Here is a 26,015-nt window from a genome sequence, read left to right as displayed (position 1 = left end):
CAATACAATGTAAAACAGTGACTAACACGATTCACATGCAACTCTATACAAGTTACATCATACGTCCAGTTAAAACTTTTCTGAAAATACATGTGAGGTCCAATGATACTTTGTTTACAATCACTTAATAAATACCATTCTTTAAGCAGTCTTACCTTTTCAGCTTCCTTATTGATAAAAGCAAAAAGAGAGAATCTTAAATAGTAAATTATTTTTCCCAAATGGTTCCACGTGAATGTTGATGTTTTCTATCAAAGTAATTTGGCTGACTTCATTGATAAAATGCATAAGAAGCTGAATGAAATCAAAAGCTCATTTTTTTCCATATTTCATCCCCAATCTGCTGCAAACAAACAGCATTCTGTGCACTGACTTTTTGTTTTTAAAACTGGACATGGCCTATGAGCTCTGTACCTATCACATGGAAATCACCCAAAAAACCCAGAGCATAGCTTCATACAGTGGCATCTATTTAAGACTGAAAAGGAGTATATTAGCATGGAAAAGACAAAAATGCAGAAATAGAAGAATTCAAGTTTATCTTATAAGGTACAGTATGCATTCACATTTTCATTGCAGAGAGAGACACTGTATTCACATTCTGGTGAAGAAAGAAACCCACATATCACAGCTCTTCCTAAACTCACAGTAAAGATAACATCTGTGAAAGGTCTATAATGCACATTGTAGCTCCTTTATTTGAACTGAGCTAAAGTGATTGCTCAAAGGGGAAAAAAAACACCTTTGATGAGTAATTCAAGCCCCACTGCTGAGCTATTAGCCACAAGACCTTCTGCACTGGCCTCTATGTCATATAGCCTGACAGTTGTTATCAAGTGTTTTATGTGGGCGCCTATTAGTGTTCAGTGTCTCATCTCCTTTTTTGGTTTGGGATTTTATTTTATTATTTATATTAATCAAGGATGATGATTTCTATCAGGCATCTGAGAAATGTCCTGATGACAAGATGTGCAGGATGCCCATTAGATGCATATGTATCACAGCAGAAATGTCCTCACAACTGAATTCTTCATTTGGGCAACAGAAAAAACAGCAAACAGCAAGAACAAAATGCATTTGGCATGATTTTAGTTCTTAGTACCTTACTGAAAAATGCACAAATTAAAGTGCTTTTAATGTTTTTGCTTTATAATGCCAAAATAAAGAATAACGCTAAAAGCAGAGAGGTGAGGGCAATCCCACTAAGCAGCTTCAGTAAGTTTTGGCATCAGGCTAAGATGTAATTTAGAGCATGTGTGTTAGGAGGCTATGACACCTACTGAGACCAACAGAGAAAGCAGGTGTGACTTAGAGCACCTAAATTCTGTGCCTGGAGTTAAGACAGTTTGAATACAAATTTGAAATCATCAACTGAGGGAATTCACATCCCTCAGCCACTCCCTTGCTCTTTCTGTATATCAAAATGCAGCCCCAAAGGCAAGGAAATGTAAATGGCAATAGGTGAAAGACCAACCTCTCAGTCAATGGAGATGTTTCTCAGCTCCCAGATCCCAACTTCCCCTCTCCCTCCCTTGGGCAGCTAGGGAAATTCATTGTCACCTATTCTATTGCTTTCAGGGACGCAAGATATCAACAGTGTCCACCACCAATGTTTCTCTCTTCTGGAGTAAACCTAAAGAAGAGGAGCCACCCTTGACACTCCCTGAAGCTATAGCTCCTGTTGACAGTCATCTTCGCAGCTCAAAAGAAGTCACTCAATGACAAAGTGGACGCCTCAGTTTCTCCTCTGTCCTGGCACCTACTCAAGGAAGGACTGAGTTTACAATAGTCCACCATGGGTTGGGATACTTTGGAGTGAACAGCAAAGAGGGAGGAGCGTGGAAAAAAGATGACTGAAGTAGGAGAACTGACAGAACAGAAGGCAAAATCACTCGGGGTTAAAAAAGAAAATTGTTCATCATGTCATAAACTAGAAATGAGAGTCTGAGGAGAGACAGGAGAAAGGTGAGAGATGGTGGGGGAAAAAAAACCCCAACAGGACATTTAAGAAATAAATTGAATAGAAATCCCACAGCCTAAGACTGTCCCCAGTGTAGCTGGATGCTCTGGCTCCTTAGCAAGAGGGAAGAGGAACTGAAGGACATGGATGGGGGCCAGGCCCCAGGAGGTGCACAGACAGATCAGGGGGATTTTGTTCTGGCTTTGTCTGACAGCTCTCACAGCTGCATAGGTTTTTAAGAGTATAGCTTGCCTCTTGAAGGTCACAGTTAAATACTACAGGTTACTTTTGGCACAAAATCTTTGTTTAATGTCAGGTTATTTTAAAATGCAAGATGTTTTATCAGATATTTAAAAAGCACTAAGGGAAGGTAGGAAGAGAGATTCCCCACTGCAATGTTTACATCCTTAGAGTCTGATCACCTGGGTCAGCTTAAATGATGGCACATGGTGTGGCAGACCAATATGCAGTTTCTGTCTTAAACATTTCACAGTTCCGAGGAACTCACACCTTTTTCTTGGTACAAAAGCTTGAACATGCCTCAATATGGGGTGGACCCCAGAAAAGACTGAGATAAGGTGCCTTTGCCTGGTTGAATACCGGGAGGCAACACCACAAGGTGCCATTGCCTGATTGAATCAGCCTGCGCAATGCCTGGGAAGAGACACCAAGGCCTGAAGAGGTGCCATTCCCTGATTGAACCAGCCTGTTGCATATGCATGCAGACAGAGATTGTGGGACTCAGACTGTATAAAAAGGACACCATCAGAAGCAAAAAGGGGGACCCCCACCACCAAGGAGCATCAAGAGGACCAATGGGACACCGCTGGATCCACAGGTGGTGGTATCTTCTTTGCTGTCTTTCTCTCTCTCCTCTCTTTGTCAAAGTGTAAAAGATGTACTGTAGGGGACTTGTTTGTTTAGTTGAATTACTTACTTAGAGTAGTTGCCATTGAGTAATTTAATAATACAAAATGCAAGGCATGAGGTTACATAAATTGTTAAATTGGTTGACTGGTGTCGTTTCACCTTAATTCAGTCCAGGGGGATCACGAACTTGGTCATTGGTCTCACGGGGAAGGAGGTCGTCCTAAATGACTCCTTTTGGGCTGCGACACATGGGAATGGAGGAGACTAAGGGGAAACATTAGGAGAACCCTTTGGGACAGCACTCAGCCACAAAAACAGCACTTGCTTTGGCTGGCTAGAGACTTCCTTTGGGACATGCTCTCTTTCCACATATATTGTATTCGCTCGTCATTGCTCTCCCCCTCATGGTACCTTGTGTCATCACAACATACAGTGTGCTCACAAAGCACCAGATGTATTCTGGTAGCTGCCAGGAGGTTTCCTCCTCATTAGCCGCTGAGCTGAAGTGAGAGATACGCTGAGGAGTCCCTACAGATATGAATACTCATGTTTCCTCCCTTATGACTGCACAAAAAAGCATGCAGGTTTCCACAGGATATCCAGGTGTGCGCTCGGTTAATACTGTTGCTTTCCTGCAGACCACATTGCCTTGGCCCCCTCTACTCACTTCCTACTGTACCTTAGCAAGATGGTTCAGGAAAGGGGGAGGAGATGCCTAGGAAGCTGATAACATGTTCAGACTATTCATGAGTCTCTAGAGAGTTCCCACTACTGTCTCTGTTTGGGAATTTCTCCATCCTTAGTTTACAAGTGGTTTAACAAGAAGCATGTGAATACAATGGGGTATGCTTCACTTTACTGTGGTAAAAAAAAGTATGACTCAGTGGGTAAACATGTTGTGGAATTTGCTACAAAAATTATATTTGTTTTAACTGAATACCACAGTACATATTCATGCAATCAAAAAAAATAAGATGGCTATTGTTCCAAGGAAAACTGCCCAAGGACAGATAAAGTACAAATGCCAATCTTTCAGGAAAAAATAGCTTCCCTTATTCATGAGCATAATCCAGGAATAGCTGTCCTTTAACTCCTTCTATCACCCTTTGCTTTTGAATTTTGCTAGAAAGTGGACTCCAAAAGAGGAGAAAACAGAAAGGAGAGATAGAAATAAAGTAGTAAACAAAGAAAATTAGAAAACCCCATATTTTAGATTACTTATGTAGGTTTAACTTTTCCAAAAGCATCTCAGTCTTTCATTTTTGTGGTCTGGGTGCTCCCTGGGATCTGGTCTTTTTAAAAACTCCTCTTCCATTCTCACCAAATTGAAAGTCACAGCATTAAGCAGCAAACTGGGACCTGAACTTGCAAGATGTACCTTTTGTGTGTGCCCTGCTATCTCTTTTTCTGTCATTTGAGCTTCTGAGGCAGACATCACCCCTGAACGCTCCTGTCGGAGGAAGCTTTTTCTGAAGTCGCTACCTGGCACCTGAAACCAATTTCAGCCACAACTCTGCCCAGCAGCAGCAACGTGATACATCTGAGACTTTGAGCACGGTCCACTGCCCACTCTTCCAGCTAGTGTACGGAAAGCTTCTCTACCACACAAGATACCAAGTAAAGAGTAAAGTCCCCCCAATACCTTGCATCACTGAAAGTAAAGAGGACTGAGGAAGGAAAAAAGATGCAGAGCAAGGAAGCAAGAGAAAAAAGACAGGAGAAGAGAACAGTGTAAAGACAGAGGTACTTGAAATGTTGAGAATTAGTTGGCTTTCATAAAATTTTCACAAAGATATGTTAAATCACTAAAGCTAGAGGTTAGCCATTATAATTGTCTTCTGCTAGCCCATGGGACTAACATACTTCAGAGTTATGTGCCCCCAACAAACCATACATCCACCTTAAATACCATTTGCAAGGACATAAAAATACACAAAGCAAAAAATTTGTAAACAAGGGTTAGTAGCACAGTGGTACAGTAGATTGTCAATAAAAACAATAAAAGTGTGGATACAGATTTGTCTACCTTTTGTGTAACATTATTGCCAGTTACAAGGGAGGGACTCTGTAAACTCATAATTCTGAAGTTTTGTTAATAAGCACAGAGCAACAGGTGAGTGCCCCGTCTACTTTCTCCAGTTCTGTGTTGGCTATTGGGATCAGCATGTGGTCCTTCAGTTTTTCAAAAACCTGTTTAGGAAAGAAAATGGAACAGAAATCATTACATTTTACACCTGTTTTCCTTTTTCTCTAAGTATTTACAGAAGAAACAGGTGTGGATTTCAGCACGTGCTCAGCAACAAAAACATTTACAGTATACATGGCCTTCTGGCTATGGGATTCATGCACATCAATACTGCAGTGAGGGGAACTGTTGCTGTTTCCAATTATGCAGACACAGCACCAGGGGCAGAAGAGACAAAGTAATTAAAACAGTAGTGGAGATGAGAATGGAGCCCAGGCCTCCCACCTTTCACCATCTGATAATTCCATGACAGGATACAACAGGTCATTCTGGAAAGCACCCAATTTCAATTCCCACCGACTTCCCAGCAAGGCTGGGACACTGGGGGTCTCCCAGCCACCCTCAGCACGGCTCTCACCTTCGCGCTCTCCGGGTACTCCTCAGGGGCTCGGTGCAGCAAGACATGGCCTTTGCTGGGAATGTTTAAGTAGATGCAGTTCGCTGCAGCATCATCAGGCACCGTCAGCTTGTCATAGCGGTGGTCGCTCATCTGTTGCATGGTCTGCCAGGAGACACAAAGCACAGCTATTTAGACCAAACACATTAGCAGCCCCAAACAAATGGGAGAACAGAGGCTTCAAAAAGTAGCTAATTACAATTGCCAAGTCAGCCAAGAGCCATTTTGCTATGCAGCAAATCTCTGCCCTTCAAAGAAGAATCTACCAACCCTAACTGAAAACCTCTGTAAAATAGTTCCTGCAAGCGGCAGGATTAACCAGTGCACTTGGTAAGGACCAGACCTCATGGACAATGCTTAAGAAATGTGCATTGAGTATGCAAAACTCCCGTTTGCATTGATGGAAACTGTAGGTGTTCAGCACCTTCAAAGAAAGCAGCCATCATTCAATATTTATAAATGACCATGAATTAACACCAACAGGACAGGAACCATTCCCAGTTTGGATATCAGCCCAATCCTAATTCTTTTCAAGGACCTCCTTTCTGCTTTCCAAGCAGTTACTCTTTCACTAAGCACCTGTGCCGGGGATCGAGAAGGCATGTCTGCGCTAATCCTCGTTCCCCAGGGGATAACACAATAACCTGCTCAGAACAGTAGAGCTGGTGGGTTTCAGAGGTTTCATTTATAAATATAGGGCTCATAAACAAATTTGGATACTGGCTGGAATTTCAGAGACAGAGACTCCCAGCACACAAGAAGCCTGAGATCCCATGTTTTGGATCAGACTCAACTTTTTAATAAAGATGGGAAAAGCCTGGAGACACCACGCCTGACGCCCCATTGTACCGTTCCAGCTTTACATCGGCTTCACCCCGATAGAGACTGAGAATAATGTCGAAGGGAACAAAGGTCAGTCAAAGACTTTGGTCCTACTGAAAGCCTAAGAAAATGCAAGAGTTTCAGTTTCTTTTCTAGTTCCCCGTTCTCACATGGATTGCAACAATGCAAACAGGAAGAAAAGGCTTTTTTTTCCAGCTTAAAAATACTCACACTAATATTATCTTAATAAACTGATATTCTGTTAACAAATTTTTTTGACTAAATTCCCTTCTCAGGGAAACCCCACAGATCTGCATTGCATAGCAGAGAGCAGACTTTGATTTGAGGCACAGTTAAGTTTATAATTGAATTATTTACAAGGTCATTCATTTGTACTACTTCTCATTCATAGAAACACTATATAGAACTGAATTATAAGGAGGATCTACAATGTATCGGGAAGCAACAAAGCAACTTCATGCTTGCACACACCTACAGTAATTCCCTTATAGGTCTGGATACATTTTTCATGTTGTATCCTGACTCATCCACATCCTGTGGAGAACACGAGACTCACAACGAAGAATGCCATGCATTCTTGAGGAAGTGTTATCAGACTGTCATTTCTTGTTTCTTCTGAAGTTATGAAACTCAGAGGAGTTCCCAAGATCACATCTACCTCCATAAAAGGTTAATGTGTTTTTCTGGGGAAAAATTCTTGCACCTTTACTTCACCAGATGTATTTTTATTACTGTGCTTACCCTGGTTGACTTTCCTATTTATAATTTTGTTTGTTATGTTGCCAAGATGTATTTTATGACGCTTTCCTTTATCTTGCGGACACCTAGCAGCAGGTGACATGCTTGCACCCAGTGAAACTCTTCTCCCCGGCAATCAGAGACAGCAGACTCATCCTCTACCTGCAGCTTCTCTTTTCTTCCCTACATAATCTTTTTAAGTCTGGATTAAGGAAACATTTATTAAATCTGCACTGAAATACACGTATCAGTAGACGAAAAGCCACCACGCCTGGATTTTGCTCAGCTCCCAGTTGTGCCTCCTTCAGTCCTTGTTGGAAACTGAATCCCGACATTGTAGGTTTTCTGGAGGAACAGCTCATTCATCAGAAATACGTTGTGAATCACTGTGAAACACTTCCATACGAAATTACGAATGAATTCTTAAGCAGAAGGGTACGGACACATCTCCCATTCATTCGCAGATGCAAAATGCTGACGTGAGAACAGCAGCAGCAGCGAGCAGAAGTGAAGAACAAGCGGCAGGGCTCTAGCTGTGCCGGCACGAGGCACGAACCAGCTTCGGGAAGCCTGGGAGGTGATGGCAAGGGCACGTTAGGAGGATTGTTTTCCAGGTGAAAAAGCACAGAAGTGGTGGCTGAATTAATTCAGAAACAAACGAGAAAAAATGAGCAGGGAAGTGAGATGAAGCAGCACAGGAGTTTGAGCACACAGCTGTGACGGGATCTCAGCTAGCTCAATCACCACCACAAGAAACTGCTTACTAGTAACTGGAGGTTTGACAAGATTACTCCCTCCCTCGGCTCTTAAGACAAGAAGGAAATCGTATTTGCAAGCTTTCATCGCTGTTACACCTATGCCTGCAAGTCGAAGTAAAATTTCAAAAACCACTTTCTTGAAAGAGTGCCCAGGCAGTAACACCCCCCAAAACCTGCCCCATAGGGAAGCTCTGGATGCAGCACAAATGCACCAATATGATGCAATCAGGTAATTTTAAAGACCCATGGCATTTTCCATATTTCTGTTATGTAAAGTCATTGAGCACATGTGCCTGGCCAGATAGGACTCTATGGCAGAGAAAGCGATAAAAGCAAGGTTTTATCTTGCTTTATCTTTGATTGTGTTTTCTATCAGACACACCCCAAAAATATGGGGCTTTTTTGGAAATGACAAGTTTACAAAGACTATAGCACTTGTACAATGAGCTTGTGGAGAGCTGGCTTGCTGCCCACAAACATTGTATGACCAGCTATGTTAAGAGCCAGGCATTTCCCACATGCCTAGTTTTTCTGGGAATTTTCTTCAGCCTGAAGAGGGTAATTTTCATTGCACATTCTCTCAGCCCTTAGTCATGCTTTCCTTATATTGAAGTCATTCACATAGCCTAAAATGCCTTTTCTATAGTTTTTTACAGTGTGTCCTCAGACAACTGAGGTAATGGATAAGCTAAATAATCCTAAATATGAAGCCGCATTATGCATGAAGGAAAAATGTGCACGTGTTTAGGGTCTATTATCACTGACAGAGTTAAGATGACCACATGTGCTTCTAAACCAGGCCAAGCTCAGTTACAGATCTTCCCCCTCCATAAGGAAGGCCCCTGTCTGAGCCCTGCTGGCATCTGGGACCAACTCACATCCAGATTGCAACGGGACAGACAGCGACCAGACCCACCACACCTGCAATGCACCTTTTTATCTCCAACACCCCACAAGCAAAACCAAACATGCACTGAATGTTTCTCTTGCTAACAAGGCAATGAACACTGCACTTAAAAATGCCTGTGTCATGTTGGCAGAGAAGCAGAAACACAGATTTTCAGGGTCTGATTTTTGTTTTGATTAGCCCCTTCTCATCTAGCCCCCAACTAGAAGAAAAACCAAACCTAAGCCCAAGTCCAATGCATGTAACCCTTCACCTCACCAGATTTCAGCTACCCTGTCCTAAATCCTTCAAGTCTCACTATTATTAAAAGAAAACTATTTACTTAAAACTATTTAAGATACTTTTTCCATCCCATCTCTTTTTTTCTTTCCAAGCTCATTAAAGTTTGGCCTGTTTTACAATGACGATTAACATTTGCCCTGGAGTACAGAGCAAATTGGAAGATTTTAATCCAAGAGATTGAAAGTTGGGAGAAGAAGATTAAACTACATCAAGACTTTGCCTGCAATGATGAAAAGTAAGTCTTTTGTGGTGCAGGGCCATTAACACTGATGAGAAGAATAACTCAGGAATATGCAGTCAGATCTTCCCAGGTTGGCTGGGAGTTTGGAGGACAAAGTGCTTCTCTTCTGCTTGGAGGAAGGACCACTTCTCTGAGAACAATGGCAGCCTTATGCCCTTACACATTTAAGGCAAAAGATGAGGACAGGCATCTGGCCAGTACATTGCCATCTGAAGGGAGGACTGAGAAAGGTAAATTATTACTTGCAACCTGGAAAATACTGCTGATTACCAAACCTGCCATTTTTTAATGCTTGCAGAACTTAGAAGAGCTTTTTTAGTGCTACACGATGTTGGGCCCCAGCCCCATGTCAGAGATGACAATATCCCACTTCTGGATCTTAAGACAGGGACTGGAGGCTACCAAGATTTGGTGTGGGGTTCCCAGGAACTCAACTCATCAATTGTCACACAGAGTGATACCACCTACAGCACTGCCCCAGGAGTCAATCCAGTTGGCTTCTGAACCTGTAGCAAGGTAGCTTCAGAGTTAAGACACATACTATAGGAGGAAGCATTTCTTTCCCTTTCGTGCCCCTTGCCTTTAGAGCTCCCCTGGTTCTTGCACTGGAAGAGACAATGAACAATTGATCCCTTTTCCTTGGGAAAACATCCCTTGATGTGTCACCTTTTCCACATCATTCCTGATTTTACAGGCATCTATCATCCCATCTTAGACATCTCTTTTTCAGGTTATAGTCATAGCTTGCTCAGTTCATCTCCTTGGGCAAGCTGTTCCAGGTATCTGTCCATCCTTATTGCACTTTTCTCAATCTTTCCAGTTCTGCTCTATCCTTTTTGGAATGACGGGATCATGCATGCAAAAAGTACACGCAACAGCCGACATGCAGATGCACCACAGCTTTAATCAGTGGCATAATGATGCTCTCCATTTGGTTTTCTGCTGAGCTGGCAATTTCAACAATCCCAGGATCTTATTTCTGTGGTAATGATCAGTCAGAGCACATTACTTCGTATGTGATGTTCACATTGCCATTCTCCCTGTCACTGCTGCACATCACTTTACACTAATCTACACCGAATGTCATTCATTGTTTTATGGCCCTGTCTCTGTCTATTAAGTTCCTTCCTCACTTCTTCGTATTGGAGAAACAGTCAGCACCAAAGAGAGAAAGTAACAGCGTTAGCATTCAACACAGGAAGATCCAGGACAGAGTGGGGCTGGAGAGATATGCCACAGTGCTACACACCTGGGTGCCAGGACTCAGCCTGCCATACAAACCACACTACTCAGCTTCTCAGAGTTTCCCTGAAATGCAGCAGTGCCAAGAGTGACCATAAGCCGTCGGCCAGACTGACCAGAAGGGACAGAAGAGCAGAGCTGGAAAAGCCATTGATCTTGCTTAAATGTTGAGATATATCAGGAGTGTCACCCCCGACAGGCAGGAGAGACAACAGCAGGGTAGACTCAGCAGGAAGTGGACAAGGCAGCCACTTTGAGCAGCATAAATCACAGTAGAATGATCTAAGGTTTCTTGTCAGGTATTGAAAAGTCTGCTAGAGATATAGGATAGGATAGACAAGACCCTATGGATGCAAACACACCAGCAATGCCCCAGTCCGCCATGGTCAAAACGCAAAATTTCTTAGTCCACACACAGCCCAGCCAGAGCATTACTTTAATTTCTACCTACCACCCATGCTCTCAGCAGCTGGGCTTTGGGCTTTTCCTCCCTGCTGCACCCTCTCAGTCATGTTTTCCAGAAGGCAGAGTTCTATAAGCAACCTCTCCCACTCCACTCCTCGGCTTTTCCTGGCACAGGACACGTTTTGCGTCACTGCAGACGTGATGGGTACCTTCTGCCGTTCACACGCACGCCTGTGCTGCTCTGCCCCTCTGAACCACCTTGTGTCACAGCCACATTGTCACCTGCCTGCCAGCTCTGCCCAAGGACTGCTGCAAAGGGAAACCACGACCTGAGGAGGGGAAAAGGAAGAGGCTTACGTTTGTTCTTGAAGAAGGCGAGAGGGCAAACATCCTGTGTTTTGGAACAGGAACCCAGGGAGAGAATAGACAAATAGAAGTAAAGGAACAGAAACATGAGTCTCCATTTACGCAAGTAAACGATATCTTCTCGGTCAGCCTCTGACCCAGCTCCTGCGGCTGACAGCCTTACTGGTGATGGCAAATATGTATTGAAAGGGATACTTCCGTCGTTCTTTTCAAAAAAATGGATATAAATTGACTAATATAGCAGTCTCGATTCTATAAACACATACTTTTAAATCTGTATCTTCCAAAAGACTAGATTCTTCTCCATATATGAAAACTGAACAGCACTGACACTCAGTTAAGCACGGTATGTTTATTAGCACATCTAACTTTAATTAAAAAAAAAACCCAAAACTAATTGCCTTTTTAAAGTAGCAGGTCATCTGGTACTCGGCTAAGACCTCTGTTCTCTGAGATGCTGTACATCCATAATTCATAAAGTAATGGAAAATCAGGAGCTGAAAGTACGCAATATCTCATAGGATCTGACCCAGAGGAAGCAAACATGAGCTAAAGGGAAGCACAGAATTTTATAAATGGACTAATTTTCCCATCTATAAGGTTGAGAGCAAAGTCTCATTTTTTAATTTTTATTTTTAGGGGCAAGTTGTCAATTGTTCTCTGCATTTCACTAACCTTTCTTTGTTGCTGCATTACAGAAAAGTCAGCATTCATCTGCACTTTCTACTAATTCCCTACCTGATGTCATCCTCTTTGGGTTATTAATATTAGTAATCATTTCCACAGCAACCCACTGTGATATCGTAAATAGAGGATTATGACTTCATGCAGGGAATAAGCAGAGGCACAAATGATGAATTTTTAAGGAAGAAGAGATAAACTTGTGCATTACTAGAAAAGACAGACACTATACAGACAATAGGAAGAGCGGATTTAGATGAGCTGTTTCCTGCTGCCCAGGGGTACGGGCTGCTTTCTAAGAACATCAGATAGATGAAGTTTTCCCTTAGGTGCCTGTTCTGGAGATGCTTCTGTGGCAGAGCTGGGAAACCCTTAGCTTTTATGCAGGCAAGAGGTTCTCTTACACAGGGAAACAGTACTCGTCTTTTTAAACCTGGCACACAGCAGGGACTTCAGTTATACAAGACAGAATCTAAGAACAAAAGACCTTTAATCACAGGAATGGGGGCAACTGCCAATGCTAGACAACTCCTTGCACCCAAGTCTTTAAAAGCACTGCTCTAATCATGGCTTTGGATACAGACCAAGGGCCTAGCTGCCCGGAAGAGAGTCCTTTCTACTTTATCCTTAAGATGTGGTTTCATTAAGCCTCCCTTGACCTCTGTCAAAACAGTGTATGGGGCTGCATTTGCAATAGCATGCTTCAGGGAATAATTGAAGGGATGAATGAGCAGCTCCACTCCCAACAGAAGACATCGAATGGGAGAGTCAAGAACAAGGCAGAGCAATCATGTCCAACCTTTTATCGGAAGTGGGGTAAAAAAAGAAAGGTATTTGCTGAAGCCCTGGTATTACACTACTACACATATTCCGATACACTCCTGACCATAATTAAATCCCACCTATTAATGAGGTCGGAGCCCAGGATACCAAGGATGAGCTCAGAAGTGCAGATGTCACCATCGCTCCAGGTTCTGCTAGGGCAGGTCTGTCCGTGGGACGTGAGGGCTTACAAGCTCAGCCACACTACCTGCTCTGCCTTGCACTCCTTGTGGCAATGCCACTCAGCCCTGACATCTGCCACGGCCACACTGCCTCTGTAATTGGCATCCATTCCTCTGAAACCACCAGGTGAAATCCCAGATGTTTCACGTGAAACCAGGAAGTCCTCCATCATCCCAGATCTTGGAGGCAATATTCCAGATACAGTAGCCACAGGGATGAAGCTCAGGCCATAAGAAAGACTGAAAGCTGGGGTTGTTCAGCCTGGAGAAGAGGAGGCTCCGGGGGGACCTTACAGCAGCCTTCTAGTACTTAGAGGAGGCTTATAAGAAAGATGGGGACGGACTTTATAGCAAGGTCTGTTGCGATAGGACAAGGAGTAACAGTTTTAAACTAAAAGAGAGTAGATTTAGACTAGATATAGGGGAAAAAAGTTTTCACAAGGATGGTGAAACACTGGCACAGGTTGCCCAGAGAGATGGTAGATGCCCCATCCCTGGAAATATTCAAGGTCAGGTTGATTAGGCTGCTCAGAGCCCCATCCTAATTGAAGAGGTCCCTGCTCATTACAGGGGGGCTGGACTACATGACCTTTAAAGGTCCCTTCCAGCTCAAACTATTCTATAATCCTGTGATTCTATATGGTGGGATGAGTGCTATCCGCATTGCAGCCCTCACTCCTAGGCACCATGATGGGTTTCCCACCTTCCAAGTCCTCCGCTCCCTTCCGAGATCCATCAGCAACCACCAGGCACCCGGCATTACTCTGGAGCAGGGGGGTCAGCCGGAGGCTTTCTCTACCAGTCCTGTGGTGAGACCCTGGGGTTACTCCTTTGGAGAGTGCCCGACATCAGAGCCTACCCAAAGGACAACCCTCATTTCCCAACGGGTGAAAGAACACCTTCATTAGCAGGCACTTGCTACAGATACATGTACTGCTTGCATGGAAATAGTTGAGATTGCCAAAGCTGGGAACAACACTTGTAACCCTCAGATCCTTTGTGACTGATACTGAGTTACCCAAAGGGTGACAGAGAATAGCTTGACTGTAGACAAAGCTGCTTAAACCAAGCCTGTGTCCCTCATTCATCTGTCGATGTCCAAGCCTTCATTCATCATAGAAAGCAGAGGAGATTTCTGCTCTGTAGCAACCAACACAAACAGCCAACAGACACAAAGGTGGCTTTTCAGGATTTAGTATAGAGCAAGAGAGTACAGAAAGGAGTGTGTAACAGATGCTGCGTCATGATTCCCATTGTCATCTTGCCTAGCGTTTGCTTTATGCTGCTGGAACCTGAACTGCGTTACATCCCGGGACAGTTCCTGCTCATCTGCTGTCCCAGCAGGACCCCAGGGCTGTGTCCCTTCTTGTAGAAAAAGCAGTGCAGAGCACTCGCCCACAGCACAGCGCTGTCACCTCCCTATGACAGGGCCGGCACCATCACAGCCTGAATTTGTCTTCATTCACACTCACGGTGAAGGTCAGCGACTCCAACAGTGCAGCATCAGAGCCCAAAAGTGACATGTTTTGAGGAAGTCCTGGCTTCACTGAGGGAACAGAAAAATAATCCCAGGCCTTACTGGCTCAAGAGCCATGGCCAATGTTCAACTATGGAGTTATGTGTACAGAATTATGAACAGGTTTAGCTACAAGAAGGAAATAAATGCATGCAGAAAACAGCAAAGGGAAGCTGAAGTTTCAGATGTAATAGCCACTACAGGCCCCAGTAGTTTCTGCAGTTAATTTGTCTCTCTCTTTCACCCAGTTTCCTCGAGTGCCACTTCTCAGTTGCAGCCCAAATATTCTTCACCTGCCAGAGTCTGAAGAGGATTTCATGGTTAAAATGTCACTTCTAATGTATTATCTGCTTCTAGCAAGTGCTCTATAACCCTAAACTGTGCACTCATTTCCTAGCTCACTTGCAGCGCTTTACATTACACACACAGCACTATACTCATGATCAATTGCACTCTGCCATATGTGAGCACCAGATGCAATTTCTTTTTCTACTTTTAAAGTATTGTAAGGATACATGAACTGCACCGGTAAGAACAATGAAGAATTTTTTCTCTTTCAAACAAGATTGCTAGTGGGAAGACAGACCCTATTTTAAATATAAAATGTTGGCATAGCATGACATAGCAGTTCACTTGTTGCCTAACAAGACACACTACAGAATGAACAACTCAACAACCAGAGATGGTTAATGACAGCTTAATCACCTTGCTTGTACGACTGCATTTCCAGAGCAGACATGAAAAATGGCAACAACAAAAGAGAGGTTTAAAATAACAAGCTATCACAACAAAGGAGTGGCATGCTGGGCTGTGCCAGGCAAATGACTCAGCTGAAGCTCGGGGGACCAAACTGTCACACAGATTGTGATGGGGAACAAGAGCAGCAGCTGACAGCGCTGCTGTAGCTCAGTCTGGTGAAATCCAGGGAGCAGCTTTTAATTCAGAGTATCAGTGCCTCACAAGATTCTATTGCAACTGCATTTCTCCAAGACTGCAAGAAGCTCATTACCAACGGAGGTTTTTTTAGTTTGGAGGCAAGTGAACAAATACAAAGAACTCACTGAGGTCAAAAAGCAAGATTTCAAACGTTAGAGAAAGCTAGGTATAAGCAGCGCTGCCAACTCTGCCATTTCCAAGACAGACACTTTACCTACTTGTTTTCCAATAACTTCTCTGAAGAGATTTAGACTGCTGGAGGAACAGCTAGAGGTTCCCCAGGATAAGAGTGGGGTAGCATCCCATACAATGAGCAAGAAACACACTCTGGGTAACTTCATACGTAGCTCTGACTGTGACGTGGTTGCCTGATGTAACCCGTCAGCTCGCTGGGAGCGCAAGAAGGGCACAGGCCATGGCACATGCTATGGCACAGAACCGTTCCTCCAGGCCTCGGCTGGCAGGGTGCGAGCAAACACGACTGTCACACATGTAAGCGTGCTGCTAAATCTCCGATGCAGAGAAACACACTGAAAACTGACATAGTTGATTTATTTTTAAAGGATATCCACCAACAACCAAAGACTGCTAGATTATCTTGTTAATTATAATTTTCTTTTAAAAATGTATCTGCTTTTTACTGTACCTTCATTAATGTTGGTATTTACTGGACAGCTAGTTACCAGCAACATTTAGTCAGCTTATCCAAAAAATATTTTTTGTTACAATAGCTAAATTGATGCGCTGCAACACGATTAGCCGAGCTGTGCAAAAGGCTTTAATCAAACTGATGAGTTCTCAGATTAGTCCTGGCTCAAGTTCAAATTGCAGCTCTGAGCAACCGGTATTGCACTTGAATTTTGCTCATGTTTATAAACACTCTATACAAGTGTAGGGCTGTCTGGATATCTGCAAACTTCATCAGGCTACTGCTCACAACGCATTTCAAGTTTGAGCCTTAATATTTGGGATAGTGCATATTTCACAGGGAAAGATGCAGGGCACTTTCCACCCCAGACTACATCAATCTCACAGCATCAGGAACATCAGACCTTTACAACCAAAACCATTTGTCATAAGTTTCTCGAGGAGAAGACATGGGTGATAAGCCAGGAATGTGCCCCCAGAGCTTCACATAGTGATTTCTAATAAGAGAGTAACTTCGACAGCTTGTTCAAATGAATGAGCAAACTGAAGGCCACTCCAAACTATGGGGGAAGCCAAGGGACCGTCCTCATGTTTAAAAGCTCCTCTAAGCTCACACAGAGCAATCAGACTTCTATCCTATTCCCTTAATTCCTGCCAGGCTGCAAGTCTAAGCCAGCCAAGACTGCACTTTCCTGGCCTCCATAATTCAACCCATGTCCAGCAGGGGAGATTGAGATTTGAAATGGTGGTTTTATCTTAGCTGAGGACTGAGATATTTTACATCTTGAGCTCGCACAAGATAAAAAAGAATCTCTGCCAAGCTCTGATAGTAAAAATTATGCTGCTGGGAAATAAAAAGTCCTAGGATTATGCCCATAAGATCTCAAAAGCAAACGTGCAATGAAATATCACAGCATGGCAGTAAGGACAAGAAGTCTCTCAAGCCTCCATCTTGCAAATACTTAAGGATGTTTTAAAGTAATACATATCACTAGCTTACTGAAGCCAAGGACGTGTACGAGATGTGCAGGATGGGTTCCTAAGCTCTTTGGGGGCCAGGGATGTTGATTTCAGAGTTTAATACTATTCTGTTGTAAATGTTCTGCCTGGCACAGATTCAGACTGGTAGACTTGGGCACTGAGAGCAGTACTGTTCTTTAAAACAATTCATGCTTTAGAACCAAGGCAAGAGATACAAGTCAGGTTGCATAAGTTGCATTTAAATGGAGCAGATTTCAGAGAGCTTTCTCACTAGGTTAAGCACAGCTATCTCCAGCCCTCCTCATTTACTATAAGGCAGACACAGCTGGCTTCCTCCATGCATTAGTGATGATGTTGCATCAAGGAGGCCTCTGCATAGACAAAGAGCAAAGGTTTGCACTAAGGTTCTTATTTATTGGCAAAAGAATCAGTATAATCATAAGCTGAAAATTTGGGACTTGCTGCCATCGCTGAAAAGTAGATTTTGGTTTAACCTTTGAAGGCAAGTCCTGATAAAAAAAAGTGTAAGAGACTTAGCTATAAAGCTTTCAGACACGCTCTGGCTTACCTGTGTCTCAAAGCAAACCATGCAGGATGGTAAGTCCTAATTTATCAAGGCAGACAAACTCCCTCAAGCTTCACTTCAGGTAAGGTCTCAGTTGCACTTTGCTGTTTTGGTGCCCCACCCACAGTTTCTGCTGCAAAGCATCAGTGCCTGCAGCTGTGCTACCATGCAGGGGCAGAGATGCTTGATCTCTTGGGTGAGCTGTCTCCTTGCCTATGTGCATAATGAGATCCATAGGCTCAGAGGTCTCTGAAAAAGCTTAATTTGGTAGATTTGCTCTGAACACACCCATCAGGCAAGAAAGCCACTGAGCCCAATGCAAACCACAGGCACAATAAACGTTTCCCATTGCGGACGAGGGTGGTAGTACAGCATTGACCTACTGCACAACAGATTACTGGTTCGCCAGTCTGCCAGCAAAGAGACACAGATCCACAAGGCCTGTTAGCCTGGGCGTTCAAACCCACACCTTCCACTTTGAAGGAAAATGTTCGGAGACTCAAATTATAAGCAAGGCTGGGATAAGACTACTCTCCCTCCTTTCTGCTGAAGCCACACTGTTATGAGACCCTCATGGAATCAGAGAGGAAAAAGTGGCACCAGCAAGGAACTTCATTTTGCAGCGAGGTGATGGAGGAAAAAAGGATGAGGAGTCCTGGACTCTGGTCCCTGTGGCTGGAGTTACTTACTGATCTTATCCAGAAAGTCTACACTGCAAAATGTGTACAGAGGTCATCTTCGCAACAGGGAACAGACCGCTCTCCCACCTCCTTCATACCAAAACTTTTACTTCACTTCTAGCAATTTTAAAAGCCACATTTCCTCATGGCAACATCTAAAGTAAACATCTCCTCCTGCTCTGATATCTCCTTCCTCCCTCCTATCACCAAATTACCACCTCCTTAGTCAGCAAAGCTTTAAGTAATAACCTCCATAATCCATTTTAACACGTAAAATCCATTTATTTCCTGAAGATAGCTAAAGCTAAATTAACTGTTCTCTTGCCTAATATAAACATTCTTTATGGTTTGCACACACAGGAGACTGAGAAGTACTGAAGAAGTACTTCCTCTTTCATTGATCTGTATCTATTTTAAAATGCCAGCATCCTTCAGTAGAGATTAAAAACAAAAAAAAAAGTTTGTTGTTTAGAAAATTTTCTTATGTGCTTTACCTTGAGGGCCTTCTGTGCAGCTTCACTTGATCCAATAGCAATCAAGTTTGGTCCAGCCATGCTGCAAAAGCTCTTCAGATGCAAGGAATCATGAACAGGGACTGTGGAGACAGCATAATCCTGTATGGGAGCAACGAATGGTTGCTATAAATATTTTTAAATTGTCCTAGTTCCATAATTATATTGACACATTCCATAATTAATTTTACTCTCTGCAAATTAACAATAGCAACATATCCCAGGGCACAGTGTCAACTGCTTAAGTATGATACATCCCTCTGGACCAGCTTGTCTTGTCTCATGTTCTGAATTTTACTCCAGTGCACATTTCAAACATTACTATTGTTGCAACTGTAAAGAAATACATGAAAATGCACAATTAAACAGTATGTACATAAAACCTCTCCAGGGACCAGCAATAAGAACACATTGCTGATACATGAGAACATTAAGAACGTGAGTGTTGATACGCTCTCAAATAACAACAGCCTCCCACTATCCAAGTTACTTTTATGCAGCTCTCTCACATTTCAGATCCAACTTGAGCATCTGTCACTTCACTCTCAAACCTTTTCAGTAACTTGTACTTTTTTTTTTTTTGAAGTCCTAAATAAAGCACTTGAGTATGACAAACGGCTTGGCTAGTAGAATTTTTAAATTGGTTCAGTGGATAATACCTTATATTTCCTGTGGCATGAATGAATCTACAAACCTTAAATGTATCAGCCAGTATTTCTGCACCACGTTGATTTGTCCGCCTGGAAAGACCCACAAAAAATTCTCTGCCTGGAATGAAAAAATGAAGGGCAAAACAATTACACCTTTTGGGTTTTTTTAAGCCATACAAAAAAATCACATCAGCTCCTGCATCAAAACATACACATTTCAAAAACAGGCCAGCTTTAGAGACATTCTGAAGCAATCTTCCATGGATGTCACTTTCTATCTTTTCTCAAGTTGAATAGCAGAACTGAAAATTCAGCTTAGAAAAATGCAACCTACAATTGTGAGCTGATAATTTAAAGCAATTATCTTTTTCCAGAAGACACATTTCACCAGAAGCATAAATAGCTTCCTCTTCTAAAGCTCTGCAATGGTCATTGAGTCAGGAAAGAACAGCTGGGCTGGATTAGTACAGCACTGATTGACCATTTCCCCCTCCCTCTGAGATTTCCTCTGGTCTGGAAGGCAGCTCTGCAGCCACTGGCATCCTCCAGCTCCAGAGGAAATCGGTGCTGGATCTGCACTGCATTAGAAAGGCCTCCCTTCCCAGTCTGCCTCTTTTGAGACCCTTCTTCCCCTTTGGTGAACTAAGGCAAGTAGCCAGACTACCATGATGCTGATCAAAATGAACAGGCTCATTCAGCACAGGCAGGGAGCAAGCATGTGTGCAGCCGATGTGAGAAAATGCCTAATGGGTTTAATGACATAAAAAACACAGTCGGTATCTTCATCTTTGAAGTCAACCGTGCATGTAAGTTGTCTAGCACATGACATCTGGCAGGCAACCCCACCACTTTCTCCATAAACTAAAAATGGATTTTTTTGCATTTGATTCATTGAACTAGTGACAATTGTCTGCATCAAGCTTTTACAAGTCCTGAAAATGAGTGTGGTGAACGTAGTTGCTTGTAGTAAGAAATATGAAACAACTGCAGACAGCTGACTACTGAAAGCGTTTTTCTTATTGGCACTTTACAAGCTAAAATAAAATTTGTATGCACAGTGCTGCTCTTTGTACTGTGTGTACTGCTACCTCATTTATTCAGGCATTAGGCAGGACATTAGGGGTTGCATTGAAAATTCATCTCTTTGCTACCTTTGTGACGTTTAGTAAACAACTGATTTAACAAACCACACGAATAATATTTTATTATGTAGATGACAGATAACATACTGTCTTCAAGGCAGTCAGAATATGTAAACACGAAATTCACTACCACTATACCTGTAAATAAGACATCTCCACCATCCAAGGTTGCATTTTCATCTACCATCTCTACTATATTGAGGTTAAGACTTTCTAGTACTTTCTTCATGGCTTCAACCTGTTTAAAAGAAAATTGTTTAGAATATGTTTTATCATTGAAAAACTTAAAACTACCAGAAATAGGTATCATTAACAAGAATTAAAGTCCTTTAACACACAAGATGGATGACAGCAGGGTCCTTTGTGTCCCTGCCCATCGCAGCTCCCCAACTCTCTCCAGAGGCCTTTGTGGTCTGGAGGAGATGGGGTGTCTATTGGCAGTGATCGGGCTCTTGCCTTTGCACAGGAACCATGCAGCACCCAGAGGAGACCCAGATGAGGGGTCCAAAACATTTGTTAAGTCCAGACCCTCTGCACAGTAATATTCTCTCTTGCAAATCCTGTCCCTTGGATTTGAGCAGGAAAAAGGGTCAGCGAGAGTGATCCTTCCAGCTGCTCAAACACAAGATGTGGCTCTACCAGGCATGGGGGCAGCAGCTCTACCCCAGGCCCCTCTTCAGTCGGGGTGGGGGGAACAAATCAGTAAATGTTTCGCAACTTTACTGAGTGCTAGCTCTCCTTGCATTTTTGAACCACCTTGCTACAGAATTACAAGACCTCTCATGTCTTTAAGTTGTACGGCTGGCTGCTCCACCACGGAGAGCTGCAGGCATGGCAGGGAGCCAGGGGCGGCTGAGCCCATTTCCTGCTGAAAGGAGCTCATAGCAGGAGCAGGGAATGCAGCTTCAGTAGGTTTCCTCTTTCCCAGTGAGAGCTGCTGAGGATGCCCATTTCCATAGAGGCTCACATCATCAGCCATCCATAAGAGGGACTAATGTTCACACGCCATTATCTTGGTGCCTTGTCAGCCAAAAGAAGGACCTACACACAACCAACTGCTCACCAAAAGCTTATGACTACAGCTTGCAGAATGTCAATATAAATATGAGCTCATCCACAGAAACCTGTGAACCTGATCCCACGCAGCAGCATCTTCGGTGAAACCTCCTCACCATGGAGGTTGCCCAGCAAGCTTTAACAAATGTGGAAGACGCCGTAAAGACCTGTTAGACAGCTCCGATTTTTCCATGTCCCACAGGTCATTTATCTATTTAATGTGATAAATTAAGCAGTTCTAGAAGAAACACAGGAAGCTAAAGCAGGTGACATGGTACTTGTCTTCCAGCACCACGTTCCAACAGAAACAATTCCAGCAGCCAAACTCTTGGGCTCTGCCAAACTATACCTGTCACGAAAGAGAAAGGAGATGTGATGGTAGTTAGTCCTTCACCCTCACTGCAGCAGCCTCAGAGCAATAGCAGCACGTGCTTTGGCTGTCATACCCTCCTAACAGCAGTGCTGGCTTCAGGCAATAAGGGAGGGGGCACACATGATCCACTTAAGCCCACTTTTTCTGCTCAGTTTCCATTGCTTGGCTATGTGGCCTTTGTGAATCATCTCATTAACCCCAAAGTCCAGGCCTAAAAGGCAAGAGCAGGTCTCCATGGGCTGCCAGGACAGCTGGTGTAGGTCTGTAATGGATACACTGATCTTACCAAGATCAGTCTGCTCTCTGGAGGTGCCCCCTTCTCTCTATCACTTTACAGAAAAAAAACTTGGACAAGCACACTGCTGAAGTAGGTGCCTCAGTTAAGTTGAAGAGGATGAAGGCAGGTCTTTGTGCCACCTGGAGAACGCTAACGCATTACACTGCAACGCAGTACTGTACTCGGAAGCTCCCCGAGACCGAGAGACTCGTCCTTCCCACGCAAAATCCCATCTGAGGCTTTGGCACACAGACTGGAGCAAGCCTGCAGCACGCCCTTTACAATTATGAACACTTCTTTTTGCTCCTGTCTTTCACTTGATGCCAAAACAACTTCAGGCGAAAACTTGGCACTCAAGAGCCTCCGGGCTTAGTAGTAAGGCTTCATCTTCCTTAGTCTCGTTGCTCTACCTCCAGTGATCTTTAAAATTAGGTTATATGGAGGATTGGACCCATGTGGTATTTTAAAAATAAATGGGAAACAGCTGAGTTAATACTGGAAAACTGACTGTTGTACAAACACAGCAACATTTCATAACATCTGTGTGCTGATAGCAGAATTTCTTTTACCCGAGAAGCGCAGTGGTTTTTACTATGCAGGTGCTACGTACTCAAGAGCCATCAGATTCCAAAGAAAAAAACAATTGCTTAATACAGAGTAATACAGTTGCAGCATTACATAAGAAGGTTCCCGATGCAAGAGCACACAGACTCACAGCTTTGTGCCAGCGTGAAGCTGACAAGCAAACTCATGGTGGGCATAAGGATGCCCTGACGCACAAGCACACCAGCCACAGGCAGCTGGAATACATAAATAACCCCATCTGATGGCTATATTTAAGGCAGAAGGCCAAACTACAGGAAAACACAGGTGACAACAACAGGTCGGCTAATCCTATCTCCAGTTAATCCACTCCCTCCAGCAGCTTCCAAAACACAAAGAGGAGAAAACCCTTTCAGGAGACATGCTGCTGATCGGGTGCAGAAGCAGCAAAGCCAGCGGCTGCCCCTGCCGAGCACCCACTCTGCTCCTGTCCTGCTCCCTGACGCTGCATCTCCACCAGTCTGGAGCATCAGCAGAGCTGTGGATGTTACAGCGGCAGAGGACCACCCCACCTGCTTTCTGCAGGGAGAGCCAAAACCAAAACCACAACCTTCTCTGGACCACTGAAGACCATCTCAGAGGGGTAACACGTAAAACCTGAGCAGCCTACAGAGAAGATAGGAAGGTGTGCTGCCAGGCTGCCCGCAGACCTAACGGGGCCAGGGACTGTGCAACGAACATTGCATCCAAGCTAAGCACACTGGCTAGAAAATTTGCGGCTGTTAGCGGTTTAATAAGCATAATGGTCAGGAGGAGACAGCTCACTGAAAAGGAAAGCAGGATGCATCTTGGCTATGTGAGGAAGGTAGAGGGGGTACGAAAGCCAGAAGGTGGATCCGCCTGCAAGAAGATGTGCCTGTGACCAGGGCAAACACACACCATCACAGAGGCGCGGGTGGGAAACCTACTTTTTACCTGAGCATTACAGCCATGCAAAATGCTTGCACGTCCTGAAAAGCGACTCCAATGCAGCTGGCAAAGGCCCACAGAGCTCCGCGGGGAGAGGCAGCAGGGAGGGAGGCAGCACTTCACAGCCCTGGGCCAGAATGGCCCATTAATAACACTTGTGCTAGAGTACCAATTAAGTGAAGTGCCTAGCTAATGAGAATAGTGGAAGGTAAATGCTGACTTTGGATTTGTGATTTGAGTCATATGTATGTTTTCATCACCAGCTGCTGAATACCATTTAACCACCAGGCTACATCAGAGATGCCTTGAATTGTTTCTTTATTTAATTTACAGGGGTTGATGCAGCTGTAGTGCAGACATTAAGGAAAGTTATCAGAACTAAAAAGTTGTCCAAAATCACAGAAAGCTTGTTTAATTTGCTTTGTGATTGTTCCAGGCTTTGAAGATATTTCTAAGGTACTCAAGATGTTTTTCCCCGACAGTTGAGCTCATTTTAGCTTCCGAAACCAAATTTAAATAAATAAATGGCATATAAATAGCTAGATCTTTTTTCCATGATGGGTGTTAATGGATTCAAGTCTATGGTTCAATGTTGTGCAGGGTTTTTAAGCAACCAGTAGAAATTCCTAGAGTTTTAATTGGAAAGTGCTGTTCACATGTCTGGTGACATATGCTAGGAATATCTTTTAATATCCATTGCTTGTGTAAAATAGAAGTCTCAAGTTACGGTTTGTTTTCTACGGGCAGCACCAGGAGCTTCATTCAGTAGAAGCAGAAATGAAAAAAAGGAGCACAGAGATGGAGAACATCAGAGGGAAGACTTGACATTGTTAAAAAGGCAACTGGAAAAAAGAACTTGTAAATACAGGATTCCAGAAAAAGAAACCCAAAAATGAATAGCCCACCTGCTTTCGCATACAGCCGTTTTCTGCACAGAAGATGGCACAGATTACCCTCTGATTATCCCGACCACATCATCTTTAAAGCCATCCTGCAGCAGTTCTGGGTAAGATCCCCAACATAGCATGTCCACAGTACGTTTGACACACGACCATCTTGGAAACAGCGTACTGCATCACTCAGCTTGGATTAATGTGGTAAAGTCCACACAAGTAGCTTGAGTCTGTATCTCAACATTGCAAAAGGGAATCAAGAGCTTGGCTCCATCCTTCAGCCTTCCGATATCGGGAAGGATTGTGCCACTTAGCGACAGAGCTCCTACCCCAGAGAGAAAACAAGATACAACCCTCTAGCTACAGAAGGACAAGTGACTGTCCTCCTCAAGCCAGAAGTTAAAAATAGGTATGCAGCAAAGGAGTTTAATTTTATGAAGTCCTTTATTCTCACATTTTATTCTCCCCAAACAACTGATACCCATTTTTCTGAATTGTGGAGTCTTAACACATACTGGTGAGATTTTATAATGAAAGTAATTCACAGAGCTAGCTTTGATGTATGAACAAATAGCCACCTGGGTTTTTTTTCTCCCAAGAGAGAACTGAAAAAATGTGGATGGAGAAAGTCCTCTGTGAAGCCACAGTTACCCAGGAGACACTAGTAAAGTACACAAAGTGCTTGTACATGGCCTGATTACAAGCATATTCACTATGAAGACAACTTACTGGTTGCTTTTTTCATAAGTAGCCAAGAGGAAAAGTTACCTTCCCTCACTTTACCTCCTTTATTTGAAAACTAAAATCCCAGGTAGTCAGAATGTAGCACACAAAGAAAACACTCATCTGTATCCTTTAAGATTTCTGTATCATATTATCTCAGGTCAGCTTAAGGTTTGTAACACGATATTGGGTTTTATTGTACATGTACCCATTAGTACATTTGTTGAGTGTTAAAGCTTGTACGCTTTGTGTAGTGATATTTTTTCTAATAAGCACATTCCTGGTGTGAGATGGGATGTGTCTAATCCATAGCAAAAGCTGATTGAGAGACAATGGGCTCCAGCCAGCTCAGCTCTGTTTCAAGGAAAGAGGACAATAACTGCGTTTGACATTTATAAGAATCTAATTTCCTCGTGCTTTAAAAGTGGAGCTCATTACCCTCTGGACTGGTGCCTTCCAATTACTGTAACTGATGTGCAGGGATTTTTCCTTCTCTATATTAGTATTTGATGCACTCTAAACAGAGGCTGCTTCCTAAATTATTTACTGGCCTTCTGCACACTAACCATGTTACGGAATTTACATTATTGACAGTAAGAAGGAAATTACCTT

The 26,015-nt window shown here is 43.3% G+C and overlaps 1 protein-coding gene across 1 annotated transcript in view; it reads right to left on the bottom strand.

Annotated features, from left to right (window-relative positions):
• Positions 1-4,903: 4,903 nt before the first annotated feature.
• The window catches only part of DDAH1 (dimethylarginine dimethylaminohydrolase 1), a gene marked incomplete at its 3' end in the record, with an annotated part of 57,815 nt that continues 36,703 nt past the window's right edge, over positions 4,904-26,015 (bottom strand). The window contains exons 2-6 of the mRNA XM_082002706.1: positions 20,708-20,807; positions 19,472-19,545; positions 18,760-18,879; positions 5,434-5,577; positions 4,904-5,020 (exon numbers count right to left, since the gene is read on the bottom strand). Of these exons, the coding sequence (XP_081858832.1) occupies positions 4,904-5,020; positions 5,434-5,577; positions 18,760-18,879; positions 19,472-19,545; positions 20,708-20,807 (555 nt within the window). The remainder of the gene's footprint in view (positions 5,021-5,433; positions 5,578-18,759; positions 18,880-19,471; positions 19,546-20,707; positions 20,808-26,015) is intronic.

The sequence above is a fragment of the Phaethon aethereus genome (genome assembly GCF_964289735.1).
Source record: "Phaethon aethereus genome assembly, chromosome: 8".
Classification (NCBI taxonomy): domain Eukaryota; kingdom Metazoa; phylum Chordata; class Aves; order Phaethontiformes; family Phaethontidae; genus Phaethon; species Phaethon aethereus.
This window is presented reverse-complemented; position numbering and strand designations above follow the sequence as displayed.